The sequence below is a fragment of the Bufo bufo genome, chromosome 6 (assembly GCF_905171765.1).
Source record: "Bufo bufo chromosome 6, aBufBuf1.1, whole genome shotgun sequence".
Lineage (NCBI taxonomy): Eukaryota > Metazoa > Chordata > Amphibia > Anura > Bufonidae > Bufo > Bufo bufo.
The window spans coordinates 342049501-342070019 of record NC_053394.1 but is presented as its reverse complement, the minus strand read 5'-3'; the positions used below and the strand labels follow the sequence as shown (position 1 = coordinate 342070019).

Genomic DNA, 20519 nt, shown 5'->3' with positions numbered 1-20519 from the left:
CATTTTCCCTTCAGTTTTGTCTTCAGCAAGTGAAATGCATGCTCAATCGGATTCAGGTCAGGTGATTGACTTGGCCATTGCATAACATTCCATTAAAAAACTCTTTGGTTGCATTTGCAGTATGCTTTGGGTCATTGTCCATCTGCACTGTGAAGCGCCGTCCAATGAGTTCTGAAGCATTTGGCAGAATATGAGCAGATAATATTGCCCAAAACACTTCAGAATTCATCCTGCTGCTTTTGTCAGCAGTCACATCATCGATAAATACAGGAGAACCAGTTCCATTGGCAGCCATACATGCCCACGCCATGACACTACCACCACCATGCTTCACTGATGAGGTGGTATGCTTAGGATCATGAGCAGTTCCTTTCCTTCTCTATACTCTTCTCTTCCTATCACTCTGGTACAAGTTAATTTTGGTCTCATCTGTCCATAGGATGTTGTTCCAGAACTGTGAAGGCTTTTTTAGATGTCGTTTGCCAAACTCTAACCTGGCCTTCCTGTTTTTGAGGCTCACCAATGGTTTACATCTTGTGGTGAACCCTCTGGATTCACTCTGGTGAAGTCTTCTCTTGATTGTTGACTTTGACACACATACACCTACCTCCTGGAGAGTGTTCTGTATCTGGCCAACTGTTGTGAAGGGCGTTTTCTTCACCAGGAAAAGAATTCTTCGGTCATCCACCATAGTTGTTTTCCGTGGTCTTCCGGGTCTTTTGGTGTTGCTGAGCTCACCGGTGCGTTCCTTCTTTTTAAGAATGTTCCAAACAGTTGTTTTGGCCACGCCTAATGTTTTTGCTATCTCTCTGATGGGTTTGTTTTGTTTTTTTCAGCCTAATGATGGCTTGCTTCACTGATAGTGACAGCTCTTTGGATCTCATCTTGAGAGTTGACAGCAACAGATTCCAAATGCAAATAGCACACTTGAAATGAACTCTGGACCTTTTATCTGCTCATTGTAATAATGAGGGAATAACACACACCTGGCCATGGAACAGCTGAGAAACCAATTATCCCATTACTTTTGGTCCCTTAACAAGTGGGAGGCACATATGCAAATTGTTGTAATTCCTACACCGTTCACCTGATTTGGATGTAAATACCCTCAAATTAAAGCTGACAGTCTGCAGTTAAAGCACATCTTGTTCGTTTCATTTAAAATCCATTGTGGTAGTGTATAGAGCCAAAAATGTTAGAATTGTGTCGATGTCCCAATATTTATGGACCTGACTGTATCTATTTTCTGCCACATCCGTGTGAAAAGAGGAGGTTCCCCCCCCCTTGTCAGATGGGTGAAGCCGTTAGTCTTTGTTTGCTTGAAGCTGCTTGCTTGAGGTGAAAAGAAGCTGTAGCTGGATATGGGAGCCATTTTGTCTGTGGAAGCCATTTTCTTCTGTTCTTTTGAGCAGAAGCTGAGTAAGGGAAATTGAATGATATTCACTTCTCTATCAGGGGTCACAGCACTATAACATATCAAAAGTTTTCCCAAGTATAGGGGCACTTTAAGTAAAACATAATAATAAGAGCATAATAACAGAACCAACAATAATCTAACATAGGCATAACCATAAAATACAGAGGCAGCGGTAAAAATAAGTGGTGCTAACCAGCTGGGAGGAAGCCTAGCACCTGAGAAGCATTGTTCATGTAGGACTTACTGTGACTATACACATTAGCTGAACCCACTGATTTCAGTGAAATGGGCCAACCATGGGGGTGGCCAAGCTCTCCCTGACTGTAGATGCTGGGGAAAAAGAAGGATCAGGCATGTGGGATTTCAACATGCGTGATTCTTTGTTCTCTTCGGAGAGAAGCAGTCGCCAGAAATGACTGGAAGTGTCTTATTCCCTTCTCCATATTGAGCACATGTGTATGCATATGGAGGGGTAGAGAGGTAAGGCTTTCAGATAAGCAGAACAAGTTTTTGACTAATAACTACTAAAGGTGTATGGGCATCGAGAGACCAGTTATTTGGTCAGTTATTTCCATCAGTTATTGTGAGCCAAAACCAGAAGTGAAGCCTACACAGAGATAAGGTATAATGGAAAGATCTTTACCTGTTCTGTGTTTAGACCCGCACCTGGTTTTGGCTCACAATAAAGCTTCATTCACACGTCCGTGCTTAAATCCGTGAAAAGTTGGTCAGTGATGCCTCCGTGAAGATGTCCGTGAGGGATCCGTGTTGGGTCCATGTGTCTGTTTTTTGCTGTCCATGTGTCATCCGTGTATCACTGACCCTGCACAGCTGAAAAATAATTTTCAAAGCATCTCTTCCTAATGATCCTTGAAACACAGATGGCATCCGTGTTGTATCCGGGGTTCACAGATGGATCTTGAACACGGACAAAATAGAGCATGCATCCGTGCTAATAAAACGGACCCATGGACCGTGCTAAAACACTGATGTGTGAATACGTACAGCATACAACCGTGGAACACTGACGTTTGAATGAGGCTTAACTGATGGAAATCACTGAGCAAATAACTATAGTGTGAACTCGGCCTAATATGAATAAAAGGAATCTCCATGGTGAGGAGAGTATTTCCTGATATCTATCTAAAGTAGATGATCAGCTTTAGGCCTCCTGCACACGACCGTTGTGTGCGTCCGTGGTTCCGTTTTCCGTTTTTTTTCGCGGACCCATTGACTTTCAATGGGTCCGTGGAAAAATCGGAAAATGCACCGTTTGGCAGCCGCATCCATGATCCGTGTTTCCTGGCCGTGAAAAAAATATTACCTATTTTTTTCACGGTCAACGGTTCGCGGACCCATTCAAGTCAATGGGTCCGTGAAAAATCACGGATGCACACAAGATTGTCATCCGTGTCCGTGATCCGTGTCCGTTTTTTTCTATCATTTCAATGGCAAACTTGACTTAGATTTTTTTTTTCATTTTTCATGTCCGTGGATCCTCCAAAAATCAAGGAAGACCCACGGACGAAAAAACGATCACGGACCAACGGAACCCCGTTTTGCGGACCGTGAAAAAATACTGTCGTGTGCAGGAGGCCTTAATGTAATTAGTATTTTATTCATTTCAATTCCTGCTCATTCTGGGTTTAGGAGTCCAGGGGGCGGTCCTATCAGTGATTGACAGCTATCTATGCAGAGTTATACCGGGAAGGCTGTCAGTCACTGAGTAGGACTGATCACTGCACTACTGAGACCAGAAGGAGCAGGAATTAAAATGAATCAAATACAAATTATACTAAACTATATATCAATCTGCTCAGCTCCTCCTGCCCTATAACATGCAAATATCACAACACGTTCAATGTGACAGGTTCCTTTTAATGTCAAATCTGCCAGAATATGCAGGGATACAAACCCACTTACTCACAGATAGCCCACAACAAGAGGGCTATCTGTTATGGGCAAGCCGCCCATACTATGGGCACAGGGCCAGAGTAAGTGGCTCCATAGTGAGCCTGGTCACCTATATTTGTGTATTTATCAATACCACATGCACTATGGACCCTGGTTTAGCTCTATTGCTTCATTCTGTGTGTTTGGTTGTATTGTTTTCACGGCTTCAGTGGTATGATAGGAGACCCCATTTCCCTATGAAATCAGCTGTTTGAATGACTTTTCTCTTATGGGTATGGAGTCCTTCAATGATTCAAGGAGCACAAACTGGAATGTCCGCTGGTCTGCCATGAAACTGCTTTGGATGGAGATTACAATATAAGCAGGATCCTGTAAATTATTTGATTTTTGTACAGAGAAGAAATGACAGTCAACATTTGTAAGAATTCTTTTCTGATTCTCTCCGAGATAAGTGGCGGCCAAACACCTGGTGTCGCCTTCTTCCTTTATGGTTAGTTATCTTATGTCTGTAGCTGGCTGATACACTAAAGGGTATATTAGACTGGCAGATTTTCTGCCCGATGATCGCTAACGAGCATTTATTGTAACGCTTGTTGGCAATCATCTCGCAGTCTAATACTACCGCCGATTGCACAATGAACTAGCATGTTGAAAGATCAGGATTTGCCGGCGGCAGATTGTGCTGTCTAATTACGATCTGCCGCCGGCAAACTACTGTAGAGCATGGGGACGAGCGATGCCTAGTGATCGCTCCTCCCCCATGTTGCTGAGGACATCACTGCGGATAATAGTATCAGTCTCCTCAGCAAGCGAGCAGGCCATTGCTGGAAGGGAATGCTTCCCTCCCGACAATCGTCTGCGTGATCAGGCTGTGTAATACACCCTTAAGATAACAATTGTCCTAGTATCTACTTTATTTCTCCTAAAGCTGGCTGGACCTGCACCTGTACCCCTTTCAAAGGGGAGAAGGGACTGAAAGATTAGATATAATATATGTCATTTGATCAATAGCTATTTTCCATAAACTCACATTGGGCCCATGACAAGACCATATACTCTCTCTATAATCTCTTGTTTTCTTTTTCTGATAGCTGCACGTGAACGTCTGTTAGGGCCCATAGAAATTCGATTTTTGTAAGAAGATCCTAATGTCTAGATTGGAGCTACCTACAAAACATATACTTTTTGTTCTCCATTTGGTTTGCACAGGTTTCTATCAAAATGGAAGATAGTGGGAGTTTTTAGACAAGTTATAAAGGGTTAAGAAAATAATAAAAACTTTTCAATTATAAAACTTGCCAAAATAATTTGCTGAATAAAGTGAAACCATTAGTCATATATCACATAATTCAGCAAAAAGGGTTGAATTGTGCCCAGAGGCCACTTGTATCTCTTATCTACCTTACTTATTATGGTTCCTCCTCTTTTTTTGGCCATCTTTACTAGTAAAGATGCAATTAGACGGCCCGAGAATTGAGCTGATTATCCGAATGCTTGTTCCCGACAATCTGGCCATGTAAATGTGCCGCTGATCACCCGATGAACGAGCGAAATGCTCGTTCATCGGGTGATCCTGTCACTTGTGCAGGCACCACCAATCATAATTTCTGGGCAGCAGATCGTGTGGTCCAAACAGCAATCTGATGCCCAGAAACAATGATTCTGTATGGGGACGAGGGATCGCAATAAGGCCTCTTTCACACGGGCGTCATATTTTTGGCCCGGATAAGAGGCGGGTGCGTTGCAGGAAAATGCACGATTTTTCCGCGCGAGTGCAAAACATTGTAATGCGTTTTGCACTCGCGTGAGAAAAATCGTGCATGTTTGGTACCCAAACCCGACCTTCTTCACAGAAGTTCGGGCTTGGGATCGGTGTTCTGTAGATTGTATTATTTTCCCTTATAACATGGTTATAAGGGAAACTAATAGCATTCTGAATACAGAAGGCATAGTACAGTAGGGCTGGAGGGGTTAAAAAAAATAATAATAATTTAACTCACCTTAATCCACTTGTTCGCGCAGCCCGGCTTCTCTTCTGTCTTCATCTGTGCTGTGAGCAATAGGACCTTTGATGACGTCACTACGCTCATCACATGATCCATCACCATGGTGATGGATCATGTGATGGACCATGTGATGAACGCAGTGATGTCATCAAAGGTCCTATTTCTCACAGCACAGATGAAGACAGAAGGAGATGCCGGGCTGCGCGAACAAGTGGATTAAGGTAAGTTAAATAATTACTATTTTTTTTGACCCCTCCAGCCCTATTGTACTATGCATTCTGTATTCAGAATGCTATTATTTTCCCTTATAACCATGTTATAAAGGGAAATGATAATGATCGGGTCCCCATCCCGATCGTCACCTAGCAACCGTGCGTGAAAATTGCACCGCATCCGCACTTGCTTGCGGATGCTTGCGATTTTCACGCAACCCCATTCACTTCTATGGGGCCTGCGTTACGTGAAAAACGCAGAATATAGAGCATGCTGCGATTTTCACGCAACGCACAAGTGATGTGTGAAAATCACCGCTCGTGTGCACAGCCCCATAGAAATGAATGGGTCAGGATTCAGTGCGGGTGCAATGCGTTCATCTCCCACATTGCACCCGCGCCTAAGGCCCCTTTCACACGGGCGAGTATTCCGCGCGGATGCGATGCGTGAGTTGAACGCATTGCACCCGCACTGAATACCGACCCATTCATTTCTATGGGGCTGTTCACATGAGCGGTGATTTTCACGCATCACTTGTGCATTGCGTGAAAATCGCAGCATGCTCTATATTCTGCGTTTTTCACGTAACGCAGGCCCCATAGAAATGAATGGGGTTGCGTGAAAATCGCAAGCATCCGCAAGCAAGTGCGGATGCAGTGCGATTTTCACGCACGGTTGCTAGGAGACGATCGGGATGGAGACCCGATCATTATTATTTTCCCTTATAACATGGTTATAAGGGAAAATAATAGCATTCTGAATACAGAATGCATAGTAAAATAGCGCTGGAGGGGTTAAAAAAATAAAAATAAAAAATAATTTAACTCACCTTAATCCACTTGATCGCGTAGCCCGGCATCTCCTTCTGTCTCCTTTGCTGAACAGGACCTGTGGTGAGCATTCATTACAGGAACAGGACCTGTGGTGACATCACTCTGGTCATCACATGATCGATCACATGATCTTTTACCATGGTGATGGATCATGTGATGACCAGAGTGACGTCACCACAGGTCCTGTTCAGCAAAGGAGACAGAAGGAGATGCCGGGCTGCGCGATCAAGTGGACTAAGGTGAGTTAAATTTTTTTTTTATTTTTTTTTTAACCCCTCCAGCGCTATTTTACTATGCATTCTGTATTCAGAATGCTATTATTTTCCCTTATAACCATGTTATAAGGGAAAATAATACAATCTACAGAACATCGATCCCAAGCCCGAACTTCTGTGAAGACGTTCGGGTTTGGGTACCAAACATGCGCGATTTTTCTCACGCGAGTGCAAAACGCATTACAATGTTTTGCACTCGCGCGGAAAAATCGCGGGTGTTCCCGTAACGCACCCGCACATTTTCCCGCAACGCCCGTCTGAAAGAGGCCTAACAATTCCTTGTCCTCATACAGTGAAGCCGACTGTCAGTAAGGAACGCTTCCATCCCGACAATCGGCTGCAGAATAGTCCTGTCTAAATCCACCTTAAGGTCACTGACCCAGATCACTTATGTGCACCTAGGGGAGTCTGATCTGAATGTGCTGATCTGGTCTGCTACATTTGTTTCAGGTTGGAGACCTCACTGGTTAGAGTTTGAGATGGCGGATGCCATTTTGCCCTAATTAAACTTGGAAAAATCAAATGCCAGTTATGCATCCCCATCCTTGACTTATCCTTGTGGGTAAATGTGTGTCCACTTTCTGCTCATGTGAATGGCAGGCAGAGACCAAGAACATAAATGGAAAGCTGCTTTGCAGCCCACTGAATGACTTCTTTTGATGATAGTGATGCTCAACATCTTATGGTAACTGAATTGCTTCCAGTTCATGCAAATGGGAAATGTTCTTGATCACCAAAGAGTGATTAAAAGGGTTTTCCGAGATTTTAATACTGATGATTAGAAATGAGAGAAACTAATCGCACAAAGTGGAATTTGATCCGAATGTCAGGATAAATTCGATTCACCTCGAAGCCGAATTTCTTTGTGCTTCGTGTTAGCAAATCGATTTAGCCTGAAATAGTGTAAAAAAAATAAATAAATCATACTTATCTCCTCCATTTGCTTGCGACGGGCCGCCATCTTGATTGAAGATCTAAGCCGAAATCCTGTGCGCAGTGACGTATGACGTCACCACGCTGGCCGGCGTGATGACGTAATCTCGCGCTAGATCTTCAAGCAAGATGGCGGCGGCAAGTTTGATTATATTTATTTTTTATGATAATTTCACACTGTTTTTACACTCGGATGCCACAATCATGTATGAACGCAGTATCTGAGGGGGACAATGATGGGGGGCGTCGCCATTGCAGCTTCCTGTCATTGCACCCGCTACTTACAAAAAAATGTGCTTCGTAATGAAGTAATTCGTCACAAAGCGAATTTTTTGGTAAAATTAGACGAATCGAAATTATAAAAAATTTGCTCATCTCTACTGATGACCTATCCAGCCGATCGCTGTTTGAAAAGGCAGCAGCGCTGCTGTGAGCGTGACTTTCTCGCAGCTTTTCCTAGGCCGAGTGACGACATGTTCATCGGTCACGTGGCCTAGGCACGGTTCAGCCCTATTGATACCAGGGCTGATGCTATACAAATTACAGCGCTGTGCTTGGTGAGCAGGGTGGAGACCGTGGCATTTACAGCTGAGAAGTGCGGGTCCCAGGTGTCAGAGCCCCACTGATCAGATACTGATGACCTATCCAGAGGATAGATGATCAGTATTAAAATCTCGGAAAACCCTTTTAAGCTTTGCTGATATTACATGTGACAAGTCTAAAGTGTTCATACACATTAGATAGAAGTTGGTTGATGGTTGAACTAACAATCATCTGGTGAAGATTCATTTCACAGGCGCAGCCATACACATTTTAGTCCATATTTTCATTTAAGGGGCATTTACACCATCCAAAGTGCAGCCAATTGTCGGGAAGGAAGCTTTCCATTCAGTCGGCTGCTCATTAAGTGGAGGTGAAGCGCTGCATTTACTGGCCATACATGTCCAATGAAACATGAAAGATCATTCTGTCAAAGAAACATATTTCATTCACAAATGATCTCTCTTTGAACAAAAGATCTTTTGTCTGACTATCAGAAAAAAATATTAAACATGGCTTATAATGTTCTGTCATCAGTCAACTAAAATGATTGTTCTTTGTTAAGTTTCACCCGACAAACGTTTTGATTGAAATCATCCATTTTTATCAACTTTAGACTAATGTGTATGGCCAGTGTCTGGCCTTATGGATACTACAGTTTGTTTCTTTATCATGCAGTATACCTGCCTGTTATGAGCCACTAGTAGTATAGTATATAGTATGAATCACAAGATTTGACCTTGGCATTGGTTTCCATCATTTATGCCATAAATGAACATTTGACAAGGCTGTAATTGCTTTATAAACTTACTTTGGTTACTAGGGACAGTTGCTGCAGTAAATTATAGTAAGGCTACAGAGGGCCATGCCCCTCCCCCCAAGCCATGTGCACTTTTTTGGACGGTACTGTGAGCGATCCGAAAATTTTTGTGCAAATGATGCATGATCCAAAATTTGTGAATTTTAAAGGACAGTTTTGTGGAGTAAATCTAGTGATAAACCTCCCCCATGGTGCTGAAGTGTTGTAGTCTCCTCTTTCAATGTCAGATTCTAGAGTGTTTTAATTTTTTCTGTGAAATGTTTTAATTTTTTTCGTTAAGTTGTGTGAATTATACATCCAGTTATTTAAAGTGGTTGTCAGAAAGTATAATAATTGAAAGTAGCTGCAAAATGCTTTATAACAAACCAACCATAAATCATCTGCCAGATCTAGACAGTGCTCCAGTGCAGTGGTTTGGTAGGCCTCGCCATTCTTATTTATAAATTTTTTCCAGCAATGATGTCATGCATCCACACGACCGCAGAAGCCTGTCACTGGCCTCAGTGGTCTCATGCTGTGAATACTACCATCGTCACTGATGCCAGTGAGTCATCGCTGAAGGACAAGGGTGAAATGTGTAGCATAAACTGACACACACCACAGGTCAGTTCACACCATGGATCTTTTTTGCAGCGTGTGGGTGAGATTTCGTAAAATCTTATCCACATTGCTGGTACTGTAAAACACTGCAGAATTGCTGCATGCAAATGTTCAGTGGCAATTCTGCCGTGTTTCAGTCCTGTGTGAACATACCGTCAATAGAAATTTAGGGGCACCTTATTAAGACCGGCGTTTGACGCCGGCCTTAATAAACCCCTAAGCTGGTGGTAGTTCCGCCGAAGTTATGGACAACGGATTATTTCATATGAAGTATTATCTTCAATATGGTAATACAGGCATCTCTCGTGGTGGCGCTGATGAGATCAAGCCAATTTGGCAACAATGTTTTTGATATTTCCTCCTCGCCTTCTAAGAGCCATTACTTCTTTTACATTTTTTTTGTTGATATTGTCATATGAGGGCTTTCTTTTTGTGGGATAACTTGTACTTTTTAATGGCACCATTTGATATTCCATATATTGTATTGTGTAACTGTCCAAAAAAAAATTTGTGGGTTGAGAAATAAATAAAACACAATTATGCCATTGTTGTTGGGGTCTTCTCGGGTTCGCTATGCAGAAAAGATGAGATGATGACCTTATTCTAACAACCTGTAGGTCAAATGTATATCGTTTTTGTTTTACTATTTAAAAAATAAAAAATGGGTTAAAAAATATTTAATTTGTGTCGTCATAACGTTTTTAATTATTCTGTGGACAGAAGTACAGTGCTCTCCATAATTATTCATACCCCTGGCAAATTTTGACTTAGTTACTTTTATTCAACCAGCAAGTAATTTTTTGACGGGAAATGACATAGGTGTCTCCCAAAAGATAATAAGACGATGTACAAGAGGCATTATTGTGGGAAAAAAAAACATTTCTCAGCTTTTATTTACATTTGAGCAAAAAATACAAGATGTTCCGCACTGTGGAAAATCTGAGAGAACGTAGTCGGTAGCCAAAAGTGACACCTGTGCTGGCCAGGAGGATAGTTAGAGAGGTGAAAAAGAATCCAAGGATCTCCACCAAGGCCATCCTGGTGAATCTGGGCTCTGCTGGTGGCAATGTCTCAAGGCAGACAATCCAACGGACGCTGCACACTGCAGACCAAGGAGGACTCCACTTCTCCAGATAAGGCAAACAAAAGCTCGTTTGGCCTGTGCAAAAGCTCATCTGGACAAAGAAGACTTCTGGTCTTCTGTGTTATGGTCAGATGAAACAAAAATTTAATTGTTTGGTCACAATGATGTTTCCTTCATTTGGCGTAAAAAAGGAGAAGCCTTCAACCCAAAGAACACCATCCCCACTGTCAAACATGGTGGTGGGAACCTAATGCTTTGGGGGTGTTTTTCAGCCAATGGACCAGGGAACCTAATCACAGTAAACGGCACCATGAAAAAAGAGCAATACATGAGGATTCTCAACGACAACATCAGGCAGTCTGCAGAGAAACTTGGCCTTGGGCACCAGTGGACATTTCAGCATGACAATGACCCAAAACCCACAGCAAAAGTGGTGAAGAAATGGTTAGCAGACAACAACATTAACGTTTTGGAGTGGCCCAGCCAGAGTCCAGACTTGAATCCAATTGAGAATCTGTGGAGGGAGCTAAAGATCAGGGTGATGGCAAGAAGACCCTCCAACCTGAAAGATTTGGAGCTCATTGCTAAAGATGAATGGGCAAAAATACCTGTGGAGACATGCAAAAAGCTGGTCTGCAATTATAGGAAGCGTTTGATTGCTGTAATAGCCAATAAAGGATTTTCTATTGATTATTGAGAAGGGTATGAATAATTTTGGACTGGACACTTTTTGCTCAAATGTAAATAAAAGCTGAGAAAAGTTTTTTCCCCACAATAATGCCTCTTGTATGTCGTCTTATTATCTTTTGGGAGACATCTATGTCATTTCCCGTCAAAAAATTACTTGCTGGTTGAATAAAAGTAACTTTAAGTCAAAATTTGCCAGGGGTATGAATAATTATGGGCAGCACTGTATGTGAGGGTTTTCTTTTTGTCCGGTGAGCTGCAGTTTTTGTTGATATCATTTTGAAGAAAATGCAACCTTTTTATAATTTTTTTTATATTCCATTTGGAGCAAAGAATGAGGAGATCTCTGGATCCATGTGAGGTAGAGGGCTGGTTCTAGCTTTGTTATAAAGAGATTGTCATGTACTATATCAGTGATGGCTAACCTCCGGGACTCCAGCTGTGGTGAAACTACGACTCCCAGCATGCTCCATTAATTTCTATGGAGTTCTCAGAACAAGTGTACATCTTGGGAGTTGTAGTTTTACTACAGCTGGAGTGCCGAAGGTTAGCCATCACAGACCTATATGATGTCTGATTTTCATATTTTAAATTAATCATGGGATAACCCCCTTTAAAGAGGTGTAGACCAATATTAAATTGCGTTACAGTTCAGGGGGTACCGAAATAGATGCAGTGATACACGGAGACTTATTTTTCAGGCAGTTCCCAATGGGAAAAGGTATGTTAATTAGTTCATATTAGTTCAGACCATACTGGTTTGGCTGGTATGAACTGATTTGCAAAGTGAGCTTCAAAAACATAAAATAATAAAGTTAAAATACTCCAAATGTGTCATAACCATCCTGTTAAATTGTTACCCACGGTAGAAAGAGGGAAGAAAGCCAAATCTGCTAGAGGCCCAGCTGTGCTGGCAGCTCTCAGGGCGTAGAAAATTGATAGAAGCTGCTCCGTCCTGCAGCACATTCTTGGCTCCAGTAACTTTACTCCTCTCCGCTCTTCAAGTGCTCACATTATATAACTCTATGTAGTAATATACATCCCCTTTAAATGATTGATATTCAGAATCAGGAAGAAGTCACATGTCACATTGACTTTGTTTTTATTGGCTATAGAGCAGTGATCACGGTGCACAGGGAGGAGGGGGGACTGGGGGAGAGCACAGCATTGCAGTGGATCAGGCCTCCCCCTGTGCGACGTTAAAACCTTTTCTTCACACACATGGCTCAGCCCTTTTTCCCCCTCAACTAGCAAGGACGTCTTCTGACTCCGCAGCCGGCAACAAATGGGTTAATTGTGCAGAAAGTCCCACTAGCAGGGTCCAAAGAACGAGAGTCTAACAGCATTTGAAAACCTCGGTCGCCTTTCATTTCCATATTACTAGCTGTGCAGAACAGAAATCGATACTAAACGGGACCAGGGTTAAACATTGTATTATCAGGACAGACTCCACTGCTGCAATTCTATCTAATGTGATCATTTCACTGCAGGTTATAAGGACAGAATCGTACAGCGCTAAGTATCTATATGAGAGATTTCCTGGCTGAGATATATCAGAGAGCGAATTGCTAGGTTTCTAATGCGTATAACAAATGATGAGTTTATGAAGAATTATTAACCCCACTGTCGCTGGAGCGCCCAGAGGAACGTTGAGGGAATCTCTTGGGTGAACTCTTCAGTTTTTTTTTTTTTTTAAGCACAAATTTCCTAAACTGCGCAGGTAAAACTGAGTCTGCAGATGCCACATGCATTCTATTCACGCATTGCTAGGCATGCTTCCCAGAAGAAGAGCAATCGTGGAGAAGAAAGTGTCCCATAGTCTTCTTCACATGAGATGTTACGCTGCTCCATGGAAGGTGACAAGTCTTTCGTTGTCAGGGAATGATGTCAGCATGGTTTCAGAGGCCCCTTGCTGATTTTGAGGCTTTGCAGCTGGCGTGTGCTGTAGGATCAGGGAAGGGAGGATAGTCCTTATTTTATGAGACGGGGGCAGAGAGGGAGATGAAGTGAGGATTCACATCCAAAATCCAAGGTCAAGATTGCTAGAGGATGAAGAAAATTAGAATGATTAATGTGAATTCTTATGCATTTTAGGCACATCTGTGTTGGAGGCTCCGTCAGAGATTGTCAGAAATGACGAACAAGATAGCACAGCATGCAGCACTATGTTGACCAGTTAAATGACCGGCGATGTAACAGGACAGGACAGATCCCATTATAGTCCATGCAGTCTGTTCGGTGCTGTTGGTGTTCGGCATGTGACAGATCAATTTTTTACGTCCATTACCATTTTTCTATTACTCTAACGGAACAGAAAAACAATGCCCGACGGCATGTTTTCATACTGGCCACTAAACCGAATAATCTCATCATCACAGGCAGGATTAGAATGGCAGATATCACCTATATGTAGATCGATAGATCCACCATTCACAATAGCTGGTGGTCACATTTACTCTCCTTTCCTGTACAATGACCTCTGCACAGAGCATGCCTAGGAAACTCTCCCATAGAAGTCAGTGAGTACCCTCCTGTCTATGGCCCATGGTGGCTGCTGTAAAGCATATTCTAAATGCTGTTAACATCTCAGGCAAGATGGCCGTCCCATAATCATGTTCAGAAAATAGAATAAAATCTCTCTCTCTCTCTATATATATATATATAGGGTGGGCCATTTATATGGATACACCTTAATACAATGGGAATGGTTGGTGATATTAACTTCCTGTTTGTGGCACATTAATATATGTAAGGGGGGAAACTTTTCAAGATGGGTGGTGACCATGGCGGCCATTTTGAAGTCGGCCATTTTGAATCCAACTTTTGTTTTTTCAATAGGAAGAGGGTCATGTGACACATCAAACTTATTGGGAATTTCACACGAAAAACAATGGTGTGCTTGGTTTTAACGTAACTTTATTCTTTCATGAGTTATTTACAAGTTTCTCTTTGTTTACAGCCATTGATATGTCGCCGAGGTTAACACGTGAGGAGAGGATAGAAATTGTGTTGATGTCTGGTGAACGCAGTAACCGGGTCATTGCAGCAGATTTCAATGCAAGACACCCTACGAGACCACACATCTCCCATGCTACAGTTAGCAAACTGCTTGCTAAGTTTCGTGAAACTGGTTCAGTGTTGTATTTGCCAAAATGTGGACGCATGAAATCTGTCTCTAATGAAGAAACATCAGTGGCTGTCCTAGCTTCATTCAGCAAGAGCCCACAGCGTAGCACTCGCCGCATGTCACTGGAGTGGCATTAGTCGAACATCCCTTCGGCGGATATTAGCTACTCACAAATGGCACCCTTACAAACTCCAGCTACTGCAGCATCTCAACGAGGATGACCCAGATCGGCGCACTGAATTTGCAGAATGGGCAAAACAAAAATTGGAACAGGACCCTCAGTTTACGCAGAAGATTTTGTTCAGTGATGAGGCAAACTTTTATGTGAATGGTGAAGTTAACAAACAAAACCACCGCTATTGGTCTGACACTAACCCACATTGGATAGATCCCTCCAAGACTGTTGGAACAAAAAAAATTATGGTATGGTGTGGTATATGGGGTAGAAAGATAGTGGGGCCATTCTTCATCAATGGAAACCACAAGGCCACTGGATATGCGAAATTGCTACATGATGTGTTTCCCTCTTTATGCACTGAAGCTGGCACGTTCCCTGAGTGTTTCCAGCAAGATGGTGCACCACCACATTATGGGTGTCAGGTCCGAGCATTCCTAGATGAACAGTTTCCTGGAAAGTGGATTGGTTGTCGTGGGCCAGTTGAATGGCCCCCAAGGTCTCCCGATCTGACCCCCTTAGACTTTTATCTTTGGGGTCATCTGAAGGCAATTGTCTATGCTGTGAAGATACGAGATGTGCAGCACCTGAAACTACGGATACTGGAAGCCTGTGCTAGCATTTTTCCTGCGGTGTTGCTATCAGTGTGTGAAGAGTAGGAGAGGAGGGTTGCATTGACAATCCAACACAATGGGCAGCACATTGAACACATTTTATAAGTGGTCATGAACTTGTAAATAACTCATGAAAGAATAAAGTTACGTTAAAACCAAGCACACCATTGTTTTTCGTGTGAAATTCCCAATAAGTTTGATGTCACATGACCTTCTTCCTATTGAAAAAAGTAAAGTTGGATTCAAAATGGCCGACTTCAAAATGGCCACCACCCATCTTGAAAAGTTTCCCCCTCACATATACTAATGTGCCACAAACAGGAAGTTAATATCGCCAACCATTCCCATTTTATTAAGGTGTATCCATATAAATGGCCCACCATATATATATATATATATATATATATATATATATATATATATATAGAAAAAAACAAAAGTAAAAAGCAGCACACAGCAATGAGGGTGCAAATCCTTCAATATGGACCAGAGACCAAGGTCTGCTCAATAGTAGTAGAAACAAAGGCAGCACTCCCAACGTAACGTGAAAAAAGTGAATGGTTTATTAACCCATCTAGCAGCAACGTTTCAGCTCTACTCAATGGAGCCTTTGTTAAACTGTGTACACAGCTTAACAAAGGCTCCATTGAGTAGAGCTGAACCGTTGCTGCTAGATGAGTTAATAAACCATCCACTTTTTTCACGTTGTGTTGGAGTGCTGCCTTTGTTTCTACTACTACTACTACTATATATATATATATATATATACAGTACAGACCAAAAGTTTGGACACACCTTCTCATTCAAAGAGTTTTCTTTATTTTCATGACTATGAAGGCATCAAAGCTATGAATTAACACATGTGGAATTATATACATAACAAACAAGTGTGAAACAACTGAAAATATGTCATATTCTAGGTTCTTCAAAGTAGCCACCTTTTGCTTTGATTACTGCTTTGCACACTCTTGGCATTCTCTTGATGAGCTTCAAGAGGTAGTCCCCTGAAATGGTCTTCCAACAGTCTTGAAGGAGTTGCTTAGCACTTGTTGGCCCTTTTGGCTTCACTCTGCGGTCCAGCTCACCCCAAACCATCTCGATTGGGTTCAGGTCCGGTGACTGTGGAGGCCAGGTCATCTGGCGCAGCAACCCATCACTCTCCTTCATGGTCAAATAGCCCTTACTTTCAAAGTTTTCCCAATTTTTCGGCTGACTGACTGACCTTCATTTCTTAAAGTAATGATGGCCACTCGTTTTTCTTTACTTAGCTGCTTTTTTCTTGCCATAATACCAATTCTAACAGTCTATTCGGTAGGACTATCAGCTGTGTATCCACCTGACTTCCCCTCAACGCAACTGATGGTCCCAACCCCATTTATAAGGCAAGAAATCCCACTTATTAAACCTGACAGGGCACACCTGTGAAGTGAAAACCATTTCAGGGACTACCTCTTGAAGCTCATCAAGAGAATGCCAAGAGTGTGCAAAGCAGTAATCAAAGCAAAAGGTGGCTACTTTGAAGAACCTAGAATATGATATACTTTCAGTTGTTTCACACTTGTTTGTTATGTATATAATTCCACATGTGTTAATTCATAGTTTTGATGCCTTCAGTGTGAATCTACAATTTTCATAGTCATGAAAATAAAGAAAACTCTTTGAATGAGAAGGTGTGTCCAAACTTTTGGTCTGTACTGTATATGTGTGTCACTATCTGGTATTAACTGGCAGAAAGAATTACTGGCGACACATTCCCTTTAAGTAACCACCCCATTACATTTTACCTGCTGTCGCTCCCCAGGCTCTTCAGGAGAAGGTTCTGTTTCACAGTACACCACTGCCTTGGTGACCAGCATGTCTGGATGTTGCAGCTTTGCCTCCTTTATAGCCATGGCGAGGGCCTAGAAGTAAAGCAGCATAAATAAAGGCCAAGGTTTTGAAAATTATAGCACTGTTTCCATTTTTCTTCCAGTACCGGTACTTTGTTGCGCTGAAGTGCCCCAATGCTTGTTTAAGACCCTAATTTCAGAACCCCAAGGGTCCATTCATATGTTCAGGTTTTCATGAGGATTAGGGCTCATACGCACGACCGTATCCGTTTCTGATACCTGCTGTTTGCGTTCCGCATTTTGCAGATCGAATCGTCTTTCTCCTGTGTATAAATGCCTATTCTTGTCTACAATTACGGACAAGAATAGGACATGCTCTATCTTTTTTGCAGGACAGCGGAACGGCAGTACGGATGAGGACGGCACATGGTGTTCTTTTGCGGCCCCATTGAAATTAATGGGTCCACATGCGGACGGAAATATACGGTCGTGTGAATTGGCACTTAGGTGTAGAATAGATTCCATGCATGCACTAACATACTACATCCAAAGCATGTGAAAGTACAATTTTATACCCCATTCCCATGCAGTAGACAAAAAAAAGTACAGATTCTTGTCTGCGCAAAAAAAAATCATCTGAGAGAGGAATGAGCATGTTCATTCTTTATAAGTTTTTGCCGAGAAATTTCTAATTGAATAAGACTAATCCTCAGGCGGATCCGCTGACACGGCTGCTGCACATCTGTGGTGTTTTGCTTGCGTCGGATATGCCATAGGTATGTCTTGACAGTGTGAACATACACAAATACTTCACAATTACATAATGGCTTCCTCAGGACAATTTGGTCACAAGACCACCTAGTTAACTGAACATTCCCTGATTAGGCCTTATGCACACGACTGTATGTTTGGTCCATATCCGATATGCATTGTTGTTGCGGATTAGATGTGGACCCATTCATTTCAGTGGGGTCTCAAAAGATACAGACAGCTCACCGTGTTTTGCGGATGCATGAATTGCGGACTACAAAACAGACATGGTCATGTGCATGAAGCCTTAAAGTGTATCTCCTCTTAGATTTTTATGTACAGTTCCTACATGAAGCTTTTCCGTTCAGAACTTCAGATATCTAATTACCGTATGTTTCGTCCTATAAGACACGCTGGGCCCCCCCAAAGTGGGGGAAAAATGGCAGTGCGTCTTAAGCCTTATTCACATGTCAGTGTTTTGGTCAATGATTTCAGTGATTGTGAGCCAAAACCAGGATTGGAGCCTACACAGAGATAAGGTATAATAGTAAGACCTGCACTTGGTATTGACTCAAAATAACTGATGGAAATCACTGATCGAACACTGACTGTGTGAATAAAGCATGGGGCAATTACTAATAAGCGCTTCCATTATGGAAGCTCTCATTAGTACAAGAGCACCTGGGAGCGCTCCTCAGGCTCTGTACTCACTGCTTCCATTGGCGTTCTGTGACCTCGCACTGTGCAGCGTCGGGTCACGGCAGGAAGACCAGGAAGAGAGCTGGATCTCAGGAGCGGCGTCCGAAGCAGGTAAGGTAATTTGATTTATTGTTTTTGATCTGAGGTCTGATTTACATGGGGGACTTATTAACTTGGGGGTCTAATAAAAAGTGGGCATCTGATCTAAGATTTGATTGGGTGGTCTGATCTGAAGTGTGAATAGGGGCCTTATTAACATTCGGGGTCTAATCTGAGGTCTGATTGGGGTCTTATTCACATTGAGATTATGATCTGAGGTCTGATTGGGGGTCTGATTAACATTGGGGGTCTGATATGGGGCTCTGAGCTTAGGATTGATTAACATTGGGGGTCTGAGCTGAGCTCTGATGAAATTTTTTTTTCTTATTTTCCTCCTCTAAAACCTAGGTGCGTCTTATAGGGTAAAAAATACGATAACTAATTGTTATCATTGCCTGCCATGCTACAGATAAAATGGAGCTTCAGCTCGGTCACAGTCACTGTTTCTACAAGCGAAGTAGCACATTACTCTTGCTGCTCGTCATTCTTCCTGTCCTTTCTGTTAGTACACTCCTGTGGGCAGGGGTGTATCTATCACGAGGCAAACAAGGCATTTTCCTAGGGCGGCACTTGCCAATGGGGCGGCAAAATGCCTTGTTTGCTTAGTGATAGTTACACAATATGCTAAATATTTTTTTTGCCCCTTGTCCGATCCGGGGGTCATCTTATACAGCTCCGATGGTATATTCTATCCCCCAGGCGTTCCCATGGTGATGGGGACGCTTGCCTGTGGGTTAGAATATACCATCGGATCTGAGTTTTCACGATCTCAGTGAGATGGTAAAAACCCAAATCCAATGGTATATTCTAACCCCCAGGCGTTCCCATGGTGACGGGGACGCTTGCCTGGGGGTTAGAATATACAGGGCCACGCTGCTCACAGGAGTACATTTATAAACTGTAATCAGTAACTTTAACTTTAATCATCGCTGATCTCTTTACTTGGATACCTTACTCTCCGCTCCGGTAACAGCAGGCAGTGCGGGCGGCGCTCACTCACTGACGTCACGCGCCTGCTCCTCCCTCTAGGCGGCGCAGGCGCGTGACGTCAGTGAGTGAGCGCCGCCCGCACTGCCTGCTGTTACCGGAGCTGAGAGTAAGGTATCCAAGTAAAGAGATCAGCGATGATTAAAGTTACTGATTACAGTTTATAAATGTACTCCTGTGAGCGTCGGGGAGGGGGATCTGTGGATGTCACTGTTTAGGGGAGGGGGATCTGTGGATGTCACTGTTTAGGGGAGGGGGATCTGTGGATGTCACTGTTTAGGGGAGGGGGATCCTGTGGATGGCACTATTTAGGGAGGATCTGTGGATGGCACTGTTTAGGGGGGAGATCTGTGGATGGCACTGTTTAGGGGAGGGGGATCTGTGGATGGCACTATTTGGGGGGGGGATCTGTGGATGGCACTGTTTAGGGGGGGGGATCTGTGGATGGCACTGTTATGGGAAGGGGGATCTATGGATGACACTGTCATGGGGTGGATCTGTGGATGACACATATAGCATAAGATGCTATATAGTGTCATCCATAGATTCCCCCCATAGCAGTGTCATCCACAGATTCCCCTCCCCATAACTATGCCATCCACAGATCCCCCTCCCCCTAACAGTGCCATTCACAGATCCCCCTCCTCATAACAGTGCCTTCCACAGATCCCAGTCAGTTCCCTGGACTGGAGAAGATCGTCTTGAAGACAGGGAGGGCTGGGCATTCAGGGGTAGTCTTATACGGCGAGTATAGCCCAAAACCTTTATTTTAAATGGAAAAGTTGGGGGTCATCTTATACGCCCGGTCGTCTTATACGCCGGAAAATACGGTACTTCCTCCCGACCTCCCCTGCCTTTTGCGTCCGCGCGTTGCGGATGTCACACGGAGGTGGAGCCACGGGCCGGCAACGCTAGGG

At 43.1% G+C, this 20519-nt stretch overlaps 1 protein-coding gene across 5 annotated transcripts in view; it reads right to left on the bottom strand.

Moving 5' to 3' along the window:
• Nucleotides 1-12396: 12396 nt before the first annotated feature.
• Nucleotides 12397-20519, bottom strand: part of EPB41L1 (erythrocyte membrane protein band 4.1 like 1) — a 168552-nt gene continuing 160429 nt past the window's right edge. For all 5 annotated transcript variants that reach the window (XM_040436502.1, XM_040436498.1, XM_040436500.1 and 2 more), the window contains 2 exons: nucleotides 17023-17139; nucleotides 12397-13364 (listed from right to left, as the gene is read on the bottom strand). In XM_040436502.1, coding sequence (XP_040292436.1) covers nucleotides 13356-13364; nucleotides 17023-17139 — 126 coding nt within the window. In that variant the 3' untranslated portion in view covers nucleotides 12397-13355. The remainder of the gene's footprint in view (nucleotides 13365-17022; nucleotides 17140-20519) is intronic.